At 30.8% G+C, this 16,727-nt stretch overlaps 1 protein-coding gene across 1 annotated transcript; it reads right to left on the reverse strand.

Moving 5' to 3' along the window:
- Nucleotides 1-7,924: 7,924 nt before the first annotated feature.
- On the reverse strand, nucleotides 7,925-11,540 carry LOC113391792 (DNA repair protein Rad60). The gene is made up of 2 exons (XM_026627870.2): nucleotides 10,247-11,540; nucleotides 7,925-8,035 (listed from the first exon to the last, which is right to left on the reverse strand). The coding sequence occupies exons 1-2, from the start codon at nucleotides 11,295-11,297 to the stop codon at nucleotides 7,968-7,970; spliced, it is 1,119 nt and encodes a 372-aa protein (XP_026483655.2). The 5' UTR covers nucleotides 11,298-11,540; the 3' UTR covers nucleotides 7,925-7,967.
- Between the last annotated feature and the right edge of the window lie 5,187 nt (nucleotides 11,541-16,727).

Here is a 16,727-nt window from a genome sequence, read left to right on the forward strand (position 1 = left end):
TCCGTGCTACATAGAACACGTTTTCAGATACGAATTATTTCCTTTTTGGTGTTGCCAGTTTATAAAGCTGCTGGGAAGATATAGATCAAAAACTAAGGTGATTATCGGGCTTCGGAAAACACTAAATCCTCTTCCAGATGAGTGTGGGATGATATGGTGCATGGTTGATTTTACAAGAAAAATCAAGAGATAAATTACGTGACCGAATGCCCTGGAGCGACAAACGAATGGAGCCCCTCATTATTTTACAAATATTAATACCCTGACCGTAGAACCTTGTCCCTCTCCGTGAAAGATAAAAAAAAATCAAAATATACTTTATTCAAGTAGACTTTTACAAGCACTTATGAATCATCATTTAACAAACTATATTAAATGAAGCTACCATCGGTTCGGAATGTAGATTCTACCGAGAAGAACCGGCAATAAGCTCAGTAGTTACTCTTTTTCAACATTTAAAAATAGTCATGTTAGTTAATTACAATTATATATGCATTTAATATATCCTGCCTGGAAGTCAACAAGTATTAACTCCACGCTTTTTTATCATCTGTATAATCTTTGAATAATATGCCGTCTTTACTAATGTATTTTTACAAATGATTTGAATTTATGAAACGGCAAAGTTAAAACTTATTACAAGTTATACAATTATGTTTTATACGGAACAGTATAGTGGGGGGGACTGTGAACGGTTGAAACAATTTAGCTTTTATCGCTTATAATTTTGTTATTTATTACCAAGTGACGATTTTGACACGTGAAATTCAAAGGTATAATTTCAACTACGATATGGTTGTATCATTATAGCTCCCGGATTAATATTTTTAGAAATATATGAAATTTGAGATAATTGTTTCAACCGTCCCAATGGCAGGGGCGGTTGAAACAGCGTTTGAGGGCAGTTTAAACAGGTAGAAATAATACAATAAATACTAATGAAATATTGTTTATCTATCATTAATAGGTATTAATTATTATTATTATGAATAATATTATTAAAATCATGATCTTCAATCTTGACTGATCTTCAAGATTTTACACAATTATGTTTCATTTTCCACCAAGACCAGAATGCTTTAATTATAACATAGAGGTAAGATTTAGTGGAAGTGCGTCTTGGTAAATTCCAACCTCTAATTCTAACCTCAATTATTAAGCCTTTGTGTTGTTTTCATTAAAAAAAAAAAACACACGTTTGACCGGACTACATTGCTTTTTTTAATAATAATAAAAATTGCTTTGAATTTAAAATTCTTAAAACAGATTAATACTAAATATGTACGAATAATTATGAAAAAATATTACTGTACAAATCATTTCCCCGTTGAATCGAAATTCTTATTCTCTGAGTTAAAAACGAACCAGCCCTCCCTTCACCAGTGAAGTTATACTTTTAATTAAGATTTTTGTACCACTACAAGGAATTGAAAAGGTATTACATGGCTACGTTAAAAACGTGCTACAACTGTACTAATCCTTATTTCTAGAGTTAGTTTATATTACAATTATTTTCATTATTAATTTAAATAACTTAGGGTTAACTTAAAATACCTCGCTTCTTCACTTAGGAAAAGTTGGAAGTACTTTCTTGGTATCCTAAGATGGATAATATGTAATGAACTCAGAAAACCGGAGGGATCGTTTCGTAAGCTGACAGCTTATAGCTAAATTTAAATTTAGAATATCAAATTATCATTGTTATCTAATGAGAAATAATGTCAACTATCTACGTGGCATTTTTATAACATTATATCTGAGTCTGATTTAAATTTGATTATAATTATTTTGTAAGTGTAATACGATAGTTATTATACAGAAAAGGAGTCACTTAAAGTATCTAAATCTCTTACAAGCAGGTTGTAAAAAGTTTTTATTGCCAGGTTAAAAAAACTAATAATTTGTTTAATCGTGATTAAATTGAAATAGATTTCTTAAATATTAATTTACTATAATAAATTAGTTAATTAACAATTAATAAAGGGTCTCGCAAAGATGATTACCATTTACATCATATACCAATGGAAGTAGGAAATAAGATAAACAAACCGTAATTTAAGTATTTCATACGATAAGCTAATAACTCGGCTATATTGTGCACTACTAAGAGTTTACGATTAATATATCTTTATTTATAATACAACACTATTAAACTTAACTACTTATTTCCACTTTAATTTTACTTCCAAAATTCCGATAAAAGCTTTTTTCCTCTTATGGTTGGTTCCCAAGTCGTATCGGTTCCACAGAGTAGTTGTGCGTGGCCGAAAAATGTGATCAGGCCCGTCTTAATCCAGAGTACAGACGGATGACAACACCCAGGCGCTGTGCGTTGGGGGAGCGCATAGTCAATGACCAAGTGTTGGACCATCGAAATTCAACCACTGTTTCTTTTTGTCGTGACGGAAGACCGCGAGAACAGTTCCGTCCATATTCACGAAATCACTCCCACGAATTGAAAGCAAGTGAGAGGAAAAATGTAACACATCCGAAAAAAAATGTTCGAAATATAAATTTTCAAACTATATATATATATATGTCTATATTTTTCTTAAACTTTCAGTAATTATATTACAATTTATGTAGCTTTCAATGTATGATCGTCACATAGCTAAATTTTAAAACTTTTAAATTATTGAAGTTATCACAAAACTGTTTTTACAGCACGTACGTATTGAAATAACGATTAAAATGGCATAACAATCTAAAAATAAGAAATAAACACATAGCGACTTTTGCCCCAGTGATTATGGGACGTTAGCTGCACATAGAAGATCAGTTATGGTCTAATTTTAAAGAGTTCAAGCCATAGATGTGCAGAAAATGTAAAGAGGATTCTTGATTGCAATTTCCTAAATTGTTACAATTTAAAAAAGAATTAATTTTAGAGAGCTCCCTTACATCACGCTGTCATGTAACATTGCACGTGCCCCGTATGCCCTTCACATTCACATTAGCAGCCTGTAAATTTCCCACTGCTGGGCTAAGGCCTCCTCTCCCTTTGAGGAGAAGGTTTAGGGCATATTCCACCACGCTTCTCCAATGCGGGTTGCTGGAATACGCATGTGGCAGAATTTCGATGAAATTAGACACATGCTGGTTCTGGTATAAGATGCACGCGTTCAAACCACTGGGCCATCTCGGCTCATTATATAAGAATGGTTGGTACTTTTGACCAGACGATCGGAATTGCGATTCAACGGGAAAATACTGCATTTCCGCCAACATTTCAAGCTGACATGCTCCCCCCTACAGTTTTATAAATATTATGAAATTGATAAGAATTGTTTTGTTCAAAAAAACAAAACGCATAATGACTAATTTTATTTCGAACTATATTTCGCAAATGGGAATGCCATTGACTTGTATATTGTAATAAAATAATATACATATATCGATAATAATTAATCTTTAGTAGCGAATACCTTCCTCGTGTTTTATCTGTGCTATTGTTTACCTACAGATAATAGAAAGATTCTTATTCCAAAGATATAGATCATATTTTTCTATATCAATTTTTTTTTTAAATCATTCTTTATTAAATGTATATATAATTAAATGAAAGATGTTGTATGTGTATAGAAATATATATATTTTTTATTATATCAGGTAATTATTATATATAAAACCTTTTTAATGTTGTTTTTAATGAACATAATAATGGGAATTAAATTTAATTGGCTGTATTTTTCGTACCTTCTATTGTATTGTATGATAATAATTAAAAAAAAGTGAAATTCCCCATTCTAGTTAATCACTTTAATTAAATTTTTCATATAAATTAACTCATTAATATTGTTTATATTTCCTCAAAGTGCGTTTGAAAACGAGCTTAAATATTGCTTTAGACTTGAGCATATAGACATATCCAGGAGCACGTTATAGTTTAATCATTATATATATAAGATTAGGAAGCTAAATTAAAATTAGTTTCTTTGGTATTCAGTGAAGTGTAGTGATAGTGCTTAAATATATTTTTTTTTAAAATGTCAGGTAAATTACACAGATCATATTGAAATTATTATTTTAAAAATTTCCAAATTTTAATCTAACTTAAGTATTATATTATTTTATTAATTATACATATTGAGTTATTAGATCTGATCAGTAACTGGAATTAATAATATTTGAAACACTTAAAATGTAATTGTAATATCGACCGTGTTTCTAAACTTATACGCTAACTATAAAACTATAAATTCAGTACGGGATTAACTTTAAAAAAAAAACAAATACATTGGTATTTTTTTAATAATGTCAACGTCGAGAAAAGATTATAGATACAGTATTTTTTTTTAATTTTATAATTGTTACAAATAAATGTTTTTGTACGACTATCTTCAGCCAAAAAATATTAAAAAGCTTATACTTCAGCAAAGGTGATTTTTATATTTGGCGCTCGACCTTGAACTAGTCTATGGGATGATTAATGTCTACGGTTAGTAGGATAGTGTAACAATAATGAATACGTAGAATGTATTAAGAAATAAATAATTTAAAAGTCATTTCTAATATAATTTAGCGATACTATTACTGATAATGAAAATAAGGTGCCTCGGAGACAGGAAACCTGCCTTCAATTTGACATATTTGTAATTTAATAAATTTATAGTAAAATAAACATTTTTAATTTTTTTTTTTAAATATTTTAATAGGAGAAAATAAACTTTGGAGTGTATCAGACTGATCATTCTGTTAAATTATACAATTTTATTTGATATATTTTATATGATAAAAGGTTTTCGTGATAATATCTACAAATTAGGTATTTCTTGACACAATTCTAAGTATAATAATATAATATTCATTATTTATAAAAAAAAAGACGAGTAAACGTAAATGTAAATAAAACCTATTTTATGTTTTTAAAAAAATAATTAAATATAAGTTTATTAAATTAAAAAAATAAGTTATTACAAAATATATAAAATAACAACAAAAAAAATATTCGACCTAAATATATAATTTACCTTATCTAAATATAGAACTTACGGGGCTGGGTAAAACATATGTTTGTTTTAATACAATTCAAAATATACCTTTTTGCATGTAAAATACAAAAATGAAAAAAAAAAAATCATGTCGTGTATTTGAAATACAAAATATATTAAATGTTAACCATTTGTTTATGTAAATGTTGAATACGTTACAAGTACTATATAATTCTACAATTCTACAATTTTGGAGTTGTTACAATTTTATATAATTAATGTACCTAACGGAATCATGACTTTTTATTAGGTAATTTTGAAATTCTATTTTCTCCTTTTTTGATCATTTCTATAAAAGCTTCCTTTAAAAATGTTTTTTACTTCTAATTGGACATTTTTTTAAATCATTTCAATTAATACGCTGAGTTTCTTTCGCCGGTTCTTCTCAGGTCCGAGGTGTTAATTTCCGAACCGGTGGTAGATTTTTGACTATCAACTATTATTGACAATAAGTCACGTATCAACGTAATCACTTCCATATTGAATAAAGATTTTTGATTTGACTTTGTCCCTATATCGTTTTAATGACTTAACCATACTTAAAGACTTAACCATACTTTAAGAGCCGAGATGGCCCAGTGGTTAGAACGCGTGCATCTTAACCTATGATTTCGGGTTCAAACCCAGGCAGGCACCACTGAATTTTCATGTGCTTAATTTGTGTTTATAATTCATCTCGTGCTCGGCGGTGAAGGGAAACATCGTGAGGAAACCTGCATGTGTCTAATTTCAACGAAATTCTGCCACATGTGTATTCCACCAACCCGCATTGGAGCAGCGTGGTGGAATATGCTCCATACCTTCTCCTCAACGGGAGAGGAGGCCTTAGCCCAGCAGTGGGAAATTTACAGGCTGATTATGTTTATTATGTTATAACCATACTTAAATAGACTTGACCAGCACCGAAGAGCTTTGAGCTTAGATAGACAACGGCCTGGTATTTTTTTATAGATTTTATTATATAGGTAGGCGGACGGGCAAATGGACCACCAGATGGTATGTGGTCATCACCGCCCATCGACATTAGAGCAATAAGAAATATTAAACATTCCTATTATGAACTACGATGCTACGTCCCTTATGCCTGTAGTTATACTGGCTTACTCACACACTCACTTACGCAGTGTTTTGTTGATCTCCCCTCTTCCCAAAAAAGTTTGTCCAATCCTTGACCATCAAGGCAACCGCCCCTAACGGGTGATATCGAGTTTATTGAGCCCCATACACCCTGGGTTAGGACGGGTTAAAATTAAATGTCATTATGAAATATTTACACAATTTTTTTGTTGTCTGTACTGTTAACCCTTGAGTAGTTCCTTTACTTGGAGCCAATCATAGTCATAGAATCAGGTCAAACTAACGGCCTGTTAACGTCCCAGCTTACTCTACAACGCTGCTCCAATGCTGGTTGGTATATTTTAGACACTCATGGTAGATTCTCATCTACCACATGCAAGGTTTCCTCGCGATGTTTTCCTTTACCGACGAGCATGAGATGAATTATATTCAAGGAGCTTGCCCGAGCTTGAACTCAGAATCATCGGTTAAGGTTCACGTCTTCTAAAAACTGAGCCTTTCCTTCTAAAAATCCGTTTTCATCCTAGATGAACTATCATGCAAAGTTTCAAATCCGTAAGATAATCAGAAGCGTCATTAATCCCACCTAAAAGAACTAACAAACATTACAAGTGAAATAAAAAAAAAAACATTAAATCAATTTATTATTTTAGGTGAACATAGAGGAAATTATATTAAGGTATTTTTACAGTTTTTAAAGACAGAAACGCAAAACGATTTTTTTAACAACATCATAGTCTATTTCGGTCATACTGATAAATGTCTAGACATTTTATTTTTGACCAATAAAATGCAATCTTTATGATTAATTTATTTTGATGCAATTGGTTTGCTACATTTTTAGGTTATCTGTGACGTATCATATAGGTTAACCAAGATTATTTGAAAAAAAACTGTTATTTTGTTTATGTTAATTTTATTGTTTTTATTAAATAATTCATTTTTAATCATAGCTTAAATACTCGCGATAAGTATAGTTAGTTTTTGACTAATCTAAATGACTTATTATAGATTTTTTTTACGTTATCTGTGATCACTGTCATAAGCTTAAAGTTAAAGCAATAAAATAAAAAACTGTTAGAGATTTTGTTTTTTCTTGTATTTTTTTAAATATTTTTTTTTTTTTCGTTTTATAAATGTCGACTTTTGCTTGATACCCACAACTAACTAAACTAATGATGCTTTCAATGACCAAAAACATTTTTATTTTAAATTTCATTTTGCATATTAGATTTATTACACATATTATTGTGTAATAAATCTTAGACTGATTTTTACCTATTCCTTCAAACAAACTACACGTATATTGTTATAACAGTGGTTTTATTTTTCTAGGTTAAGAGCGTTGAACTATATATATATATATATATATATTCGTATAATTTTCATGCTTATAGCTTGGCTATTTTAGTCTTGCTTGGAAGAGCTGAGATTGCTTCAAACCCGAGCAAGCACCTGGGTTGCAGTAGAATTTACAGATGCTTAATTTGTGATTATAATTACATCTTTAGCTCATCATGCATGTTTCGGACGAAATAAAACAAAAAATGATAGGCTAGGGCTACTCGTAACAGTATCTTTATTTATAATACAACACTATTCCAGTAAACTCAATGACTAAACTATTTAGGTATATTCAGTTAAAATAATTTCGTCGAAGTTCAAACCGCAAGATCTGCAAATCCATAGTGAATATAGATTAATCAAGCTCTCGACCAATGACATCGTGTCAATTAGATGTCAAGTCATATATTTTGCTTTTCACCTCTTTTAAATGAAAAAAAAAACCCCTCATTCGTTTATTTAATTCTCATAATGGGTTCATTGATACCGAAAAAAAAAAACAAATATTGTTTATTAAACTTATAATATGCATAAATATTTTATTTTTACATAACTTCAGCTGATAATCTTCACATCGATGCATTCGTCACCCTCCATGTCTAAATCCCTAAGCGTCTCAGAACCTGAAAAATAAATTAAAATTATAAACGCACTATCTTAATCTATCCGAAGGATAGTTTACGTTTACGTTTTATTATAAATCAAATCATTATTATCAGTTTCCTATGTTGACTTGGGTCTGGGTGTTTGTGGTACCGTCGTTACTTCTGATTTTCCATAACAAAAGTGCTTTAGCTACTTACATTGGGATCAGAGTAATGTATGTGATGTTGTCGAATATTTATTATTATTATTTATTAATGCATGATTGAGCAGGTTACTACTTGTACGCGTCACTATTGTCCTCGAAGCGTCTTTTGTTTTGATACTGATCGCTTAGTTTGAATATGACTACATGTGATAGCGGTTTAGCTATAATGAAGTATGATTGATACTTCAGAGTATAACATATAGAACTTAATCGAAAAATAAAGAATTTCATTTGTTCTCAATTCTAATCATATGGTTTATCTTATTAATTATTTATTATATAATAGTTTAAAGAATGTATTATAATTCTTATTTTTAATTATTATGCTTATGTTTAATTCATATTTTCAATAATTACATTGTGTAATATGATAATGCATGGTGAGACTACCTGTAAGTAGTAGAACTTTTGCCTTGATAATTTTGAAATGTAATTTTTTATTTTTTATTTTGGATGTGATATTGTATCTACTGTTGGTTGTCCTAATGAAAATAAAATAAAACTTTTCATCGGATATGTCATTTGTCGGATTATATGGTACTCTTTTGTAAAAAAAACCGGACTATAGGGTCTTAGGCAGTACTCTGTAGTCGGACAATTCAATAGTCCGATACCTCCCTGGAAAACTACTGTATAATGCTAATAATATAGGTAGGTAGAGGGGCCAAAAGGTCAAGCTGATGATCAGATGGTCAGTGGTGACTGTAGCCCATAAACATTGGCCATGTAGGAAATATTAACAAATGCTTTCAATACCAATGTGCCATCAACCTTGGGAAATAAGATTTAAAAAAAATTTAATAACATCTATTATTTTATTAGTCTGTATTAAAATATTTTTTAATTATTATTAATGGTAATTATTTACTACCAACGGGGTTCAATATTAACTATCAATCAAAAATATACCAAAAAAAAATTAAAAATCACAATTGATTCAACCATTTCAGAAGGGTTCAGTAACATAAAACCCTACAAAAGATTTATATATATACATACATACATTAGCAGCCTGTAAATTTCCCACTGCTGGGCTACAGCCTCCTTTCCCTCTGAGGAGAAGGTTTGGAGCACATTCCACCAGGATGCTCCAATGCGGGTTGGTGGAATACACATGTTTTAGAATTTCGTTGAAATTAGACATATGCGGTTACGATACACGCATTCTAACCACTGGGCCATCTTGGGTTATTAAATATATATATATATAAAGAAAATCATTCCACAGAATAAATTCAACTGAGTATACATATGGACCTTTTTTTTGGCACCAATATTATTAATAATCAATAAATATTATTAAATACCTTAAGCTATATTTGTATTGTTGAATTTTTACTTTTGAAGTTCAACAACATTATTTTCTTTCAGACATACTTGACCATGACCCACGGGCAGATAAGGGTTACATTGCTTATATATTGAAATTATTAGAGATTTCATTAATATAATTCTTTTTTTTTATGATATCGGTAGGTAGACGAGCAAATGGACCAACTGCTGGTAAGTGGTCACCACCGCCCATAGACAATGGTGTTGTAAGAAATATTAACCATTCCTTACATCACCAATGCGCCACCAACCTTGGGAATTAAGATGTTACGTCCCTTGTGCCTGTAGTTACACTAGCTCACTCACTCTTCAAACCACACACACACTGACACAACAATACTGAGTGGTGCTGTTTGGCGGTAGAACATCTGATGAGTGGATGGTACCTACCCAGACAGGCTTGCACAAAGCCCTACCACCAAGCAACTTCTAAGTTCTGTAAAATGATCAACCAAAATTGCTCGTAAAAATCTACTTGAATAAAGTATATTTTGATTTCATGGATGGTAGCACACCTATTTCTTCATGATATTTAATATGTAATAATGTGCAAGATTCACAACATCTTCTCCGAGTACTTGCTTCAGTGGCCATTTCAATGGTGGTTCATCATTTACCATAAGATGGCTCATTCGTCTGCCTACCTTTTTCAAATAAAATTAAATAATAAACCTCTCCTATGTATATTTACCTGTGATGATGTCACCGTCGAATTCAAATTTCAACTTCCTTAATGGCAATTCAAGGTGCTCAGCACACTTAGCCAATGCCAAAGTCAGCTTATCATCTTGTTCAATATAAACCTCAAACGGCCGTTTAGATTTCGAATATTGGAATTTTATTTTAATTCCCGTACAATTTTTTTTTAATGTTTTTGTTGTCGTTGTGACATTATTGTAAACAATACCGCCATCAATGAACTTAGCTATATTATAATCTATACAGTCAGGTGTGTGATCTGGTTTTAATATTATATCATTATATGTGAACAATAGTTTGTCTATGCTAACATTTTCTTTTTTGGCGAAGTGTTCAAAAATCTGTGTTAATTTCTGAAACTTCCTAATTTTAAATTTATATATGTCTATGCTCTGCCAGTAAACCTTAACAGATAACTCTTCATTTTCTTCTACGATTGTATCATCCAGAACTACTTCTATGGTATTCTGCTTTGAACTAAATAATGCTACATCTTCCAGAGCATCTGGATATTCCTCAGTGTTGCCAATACTATAAATAGGAATTTGGCTCACTGGACTAGGTAGGTGGTTGTTTCTGCCTCTACCAGTGCTGGCACTGCCTCTTCTTCCTTTGCCTCTACTTCTACCCGTGCCTTGACTTCTAGGTGAGCTTCTGTTTACACCTCTTTTACCACTAGATCTTGTTTTTCTAGCAGTTTGAGTAATTGTAGTAGTTTCGTTTATAATTTCTTCTAAACTACTATCACTAATTTCGGAAGACTCAAATTGCTTTGATTTTCGAGCTCGTTTACTTGGTCTTCCCTTATGTTTGGCTTTATTTTGAGTTTGTCGTCTTACAGAACTAATATCGGGTTCTACATTTGAAACAGGTATGTTTATTGGTTTGTCAATGATTTCCCTTAAAAAACTGTCATCAAGGGATGATTTGTTCGTTTCTGCAAGATTGGCGTCTTTAGGATCTTCGATTTGAAAGTTTCTACGTATTTTGTCTAGCCTTTTCCCAATATTACCGTAAATATCATCAGAATCCGATGATGACATTTTGAATTCACAAATTCTTTTTTCAAAACACACCTCACAAGTTCGTTTCAGTTTTTTTGGAATGCTAATAATTTTGATTAAATAAAAATTCTTTAAAGTAATGTTTTTGATAAATTTTAAAGTTAAAACATTTTTTACGGTTAATTATTAATTACAGTTAGCTTTAATTATAAAAATATTGATTTTATATTAATAAACTCACGCAAAAATTAAAAATTCGTGGTTATTTACAATGTCTAACTGTTGCCCTTTTGACGTTTGTCAGTGCTATCGGTATCCGGTGTTACTAGATTGTGTTAAATACAAATCCCGCCTGAAGCTTTCACAATATTCGAAAATTTATTTAATTTAAATCATTTTAGGCTTGTTAAAAATTATTATAAAGTGAAGTAACAATTTGGTATTGAAAGAGATACTTATTTTGCTATAAAGCATTTATATCTTGATGAATAATGGTTAACCCACGCGCGTTACGACTATTAATATTAATCTTTTACATTTTATACTTACAAAGCTGCGTCAAAAATATTTTATCTCATTTTATTTTGATGTTTCAAGTTTCTAAGTAAAATTTGGCTTTATTGTGCAACATAGCCTTTTCAAAGGGCAGATAATAAAATATACATATATTATCTGTAACTTATTAAAAAATATATTTGTTTAAAAGTAAAATTAAATATCAAACCGAAGTCAGATAACGTTTAAATGTCCTGATAACAATCATAATTAACTCATTACACTTACTTAAATTTCTAATTTATAATCACGATATATACATTAGAATGAATATTAAAATAATTGTGATATTATAATATACTTATTTTTTTTATTTAATAACTTCTATTAACTATTTTAAAGGTTCAGTTTAAATGCAAGAGGAAGATCATATTTTCCGTATTTATTTTTAGGTTAAAACAACAAATCTCTTCAGTAGGCACTAAACAAAAAAAAATCGCTTGTCAAAGAAATATAAATAGTCTTTTAACTATTTTGCATTTGCCTAGTTATATATAAAGATTACGACTGTAATGCTTACCGATTACCGGTAATTTTAAGTGGAAAAATATGCAGTTTGTTTATGGTGATTGAGAATTGAGATTAATTAAATTGTAAGTTTTGATTAGAAACATGTGCGTAATTGATCGATATCGAAAATAAATATCTAATGCACTGATAAAAAATGTTAATAAAATTTTATTAAGTAGATCAAAAGTGTACCGCAGTGCGATTAAAATTACTGATTTTTTTTTAGTTATCTGTGTAGATCATAAAATAATACAATATAATAAACTATATGTTAATAACCATATATAGACTATATTTTATAGGTGTATTTAAAGGAGGTGTGTGGCAGTGCAATAAAACGACTGATTTGTAGAGAGCAGTATTGTGGAATGCAATGGATAAATGAATGAAAATGAGTGTTTATTTAGATAAATGTTTCGGGTATATATACAAAAGTTTCGGTAGCAAAAACGACCAATTCCAGAGTCTCTAATGTTTCAAATACGCAGTTTTTTTGTGCATAAATGTGTTATGCGCTTGGAGTAGCCTGTGGAGTTATTTACGACGTAATGATGGCGTGTAGATGTTGTATACGCTTGGAGTGGCTATCTAGTGGCTAGCGTCGTAACGACAAACAGATGTGCTGCATGTATATTTATAAAACATTTATATAATATGTTAATCAGTGTCAAGCCCACTCAGTGTGTAACTTTTTTTAAATAGCTAACAAAATTGTAGACACATATCTAGAAATTAGATAAGATAAAAGTGGATTTCCTGTGACGGGCTTAGATTTATAGATAAGTCGAAACTTTGAAAAAGTTTTTTTTTTTTACATATTATAAATTAACTTGAGACAATAGACATCGTAGATGGATCCCATTTAATGATATATGTACAGAATACATAAATAAATTTGTATGTAATTATTTACATACTTATGTATAATAATTTATTAAAAAAGTATATTTTTTATTGATGGAAATGAACGACAACGCTATGACAGTCCTTTTACATTCCGAAGCAATCGTAACTTAATAAAATAAAAAATAAAATTAACCTTGTAAATTTACTGTAAGAGCCTACCTGAATAGAGTATATCTTTTTAAAACATATATATATACATACAAAAACAATATGTCAAGTGTAATTAGTTATACATTAATTAAATTAATTTCTTCAAACAACACCGCCTTCAATACAGAAAACGCATTGAAAGATAATTTAAATACACGTGTTTTTCAAATTCTGTTAATTCAATTTTGATCGTAATCTATATCATGATTTCTTTGTTTTTCTCGTGATTGTAATACGATAAAAAAAAAAAGATTTTGAATCATGTTAAGGTTTTAGTTTCTTGGCTAGATTGCAAAAGAGATAAGAGTTTAATTTTTTTTTATATTATTCTAGAATTAGGTTTCTTTGAGTAAGTCTTAATAAATTTATCACAAAAAATATTAACTAAAATACTTATATCAATTTCGTTTGCGAATATTATTTACAAAACAGTATAACAGTGAAACGCGCCAAATACGCGCTATCTCCCGCCAAAATTTAATAAATGTTAAACCAATCCGACAGCTCGGCGTAGTGACATTCGTAAAGTTAGACCAAATCTCATACTATGTATTATTATCACAAGTTTTATTTAGTCTGTTATATCTGCCTACCGAGTCCCCCGACATAAAATAGTATTCTGGGGTACTCTTTGCAAAGAAAATTAGATTTACACATATACAATATTTCTACTTTTTACTAATACGATATATTTCTAACAATATTATTCTGACATTTCACGCTCGCCTTCTACGGTGACTTTCGAGTTTCTTATTGCAGAATATCTCTACAGAGCATGCACATAATGGGACTCCTTTACTCTTGCCTAACTTCCTAAAATATATTTCGTCTACAACAAGAAACGATGTTTTTCTTTACTATATTACGAAGGAAAATCATCAGCACTTTCAAATAAGAGATGTTTTGGCTGTAACAATTTGAAACCTTATTTCCCATTTTGCCTGTCCAGACCCTGCTTCGGCTAGGGGCTAGTTGCCAATCACCGTAATAAACAATACACAACTATGTGAAGTCAGTCAAAAATCCAAAAAAATGGTCCATGGGCATTTTCTGCCTCGCACAGCCACTCTGTGGTACTTCGCCTTGGAAACCTTTACGAGCAACGGCTTTACGAGCTTTCTGAGAGACGAGAGTGTATACACTACCAACTTTCTAACTTCGGGCTGTTACTGAGAATTTTTCGACGGAAAAACCAATGAATTTTTATCAGCCCGACCTGGGATTTGAACATCGAGGTCTGTGGCCTAATAAAAAACGACTAGACCAACGAGGCAATCTTTACTCCCCTTGTGGCTGGAAGATGTTAGACGTTATAATTTTCCTTGTGTGTTATATGATATATGACATCTTAGGTTTAAGCGCTGAAAGTACAAACTCTCTGAACTCCTAATTATCCATAAACTAATCCAGTAGTTTCCGACCGCAAGTTGCATGTTTTTGATACTTTTATACAGAATAAAAAGTATAAGTGATATTCTTGATTCTATATTGACTATATTCACAGATATGTGACAAATTTAATTCAGATTTGTTCAGCCGATCTGTCTTATATGACATGCGTTGAAAATAGTTTATTACCAAACTAGCGACCCGCCCCGACTTCGCTCGGGTGCAATGCTGATAATGAAAGATGTCACAGAATGTCTTACAACGTTCACAGATTTTTTGTTGTTAGACAATACAAACCGCTATGACCCTGCGTTTTAAATATTCGAAAATATTAATTTATATTATATGCTGTAAAGGGCCATATTGGTTTATATTAAATGCTCAATATATTTAAGTACTAATTTAGATAAGGGTAACTGCTGTATTGCTTAAAATCGCTTCGAAAATAAGCCATTATTTCTCGTAAAAAGTAAAGGATAAAAAATGGTTATTGTGGGTTATCAATCTATCTATTGAAAACAAAACGCACCAAAATCCGTTGTGTAATTTTAAAGATCTATGTACACAAGGACAGCGGTAAGCGACTTTGTTTTATACTATGAAATAATAGTAAATTTATTAAGTTTATAATAATGATTTATTAAAAGTAAATCCTTTTTAGAGTTTTATCTACGGCAATAAATTAATTAACTGTGTTTCGCAACATTAAACTACTTATCAGTGTTTTTTTTTTCGTTGAAGCTTAATAAATTCTCGAATTCTTCATAATCTAGAATTATAATTAATACTCAAAATATTCATATTACATATAATCTTCATTTTAATTCGTAAATGTGATAAGTTTATTTTTTCTAATAATCGATATTATCTTATACGTAACAAGATAACTTGATGGTAGGGCTCTATGCAAGCCCGTCTGTGTATGTACCGCCTACTCATCAGATATTTGACTACGAAACAGCAATACTTTGTAGTATTGTGTTCCGTTTTGAAGGGGAGTCAGTTTAACTACACCAGAGAGATAAAATCTTAGTTACCCAGGTTGATGGCGAATTAACGACGCAAAGATGCCACTTATACTGCCATTGTGTATGTGTGTTGGTGACCACATACCATGTGGCCCAAAAACACGTGAGACTGAACCGATTACGGGTTCAAACCCCAAGCACCGCTGAACTTTAATATGCTTAATTTATACTTGTAATCGTTTCATGCTCGGTGAGGGAAAGCATGGGTAAAAAATCAAGGGGTTGGCTGGAAGACTATCCAATCCGTAATTAAGCAGCGTGGTGGACTAAGCTCTAAACCTTCTCAATAAGAGACACCTAAGCCAAGCTGCGAAACAATCTATGCTATTATTATAAATTCAAAAGATACTCTATCTGTTGCTTATTCAAGGCAAAGCCACTGAACCGAATTTGATGGAATTTGGTTTGCAAGCTATTAACTCCAAGGAACGACAATGGACCATTTCATGCCTACAACCTGACAAACGACCCACAAAACGCGAGAGAACCCACGAACGAAAACTCGTTATAGATAAAAATAGATTTCGATATGTTTTTTAATATTAATTAAGAACAGTTTATTAACAGCCATTTTTAAATATAAGATACAAATAAAAACATATGTAACATGACATACTTAAATCGACCTTATCATGTTATTTACCGGTAATTACATTAAAATTATGAATTTAACATTATTGTCCTACCTTCTACATATGTTTTTTTTTAAATATCGATTTCAATTTAATCGTTATCGGAATCGATATCGATAGATCGTAATACGATTATAATTTTTTTTGCATTTGCAATATTTATCGGACGAATCTTATTTAGTTATCGATAAATTAATATTGATTGTATCGCAAGCTTCGTTCAACGGTGCTTTGTCGTTACAATCACAAATGAAAAATTTAAGAAATAATTGAAGTCACATGCTTTGCTTTGTGCAAGC

Source organism: Vanessa tameamea, chromosome 28, assembly GCF_037043105.1.
Source record: "Vanessa tameamea isolate UH-Manoa-2023 chromosome 28, ilVanTame1 primary haplotype, whole genome shotgun sequence".
NCBI lineage: Eukaryota > Metazoa > Arthropoda > Insecta > Lepidoptera > Nymphalidae > Vanessa > Vanessa tameamea.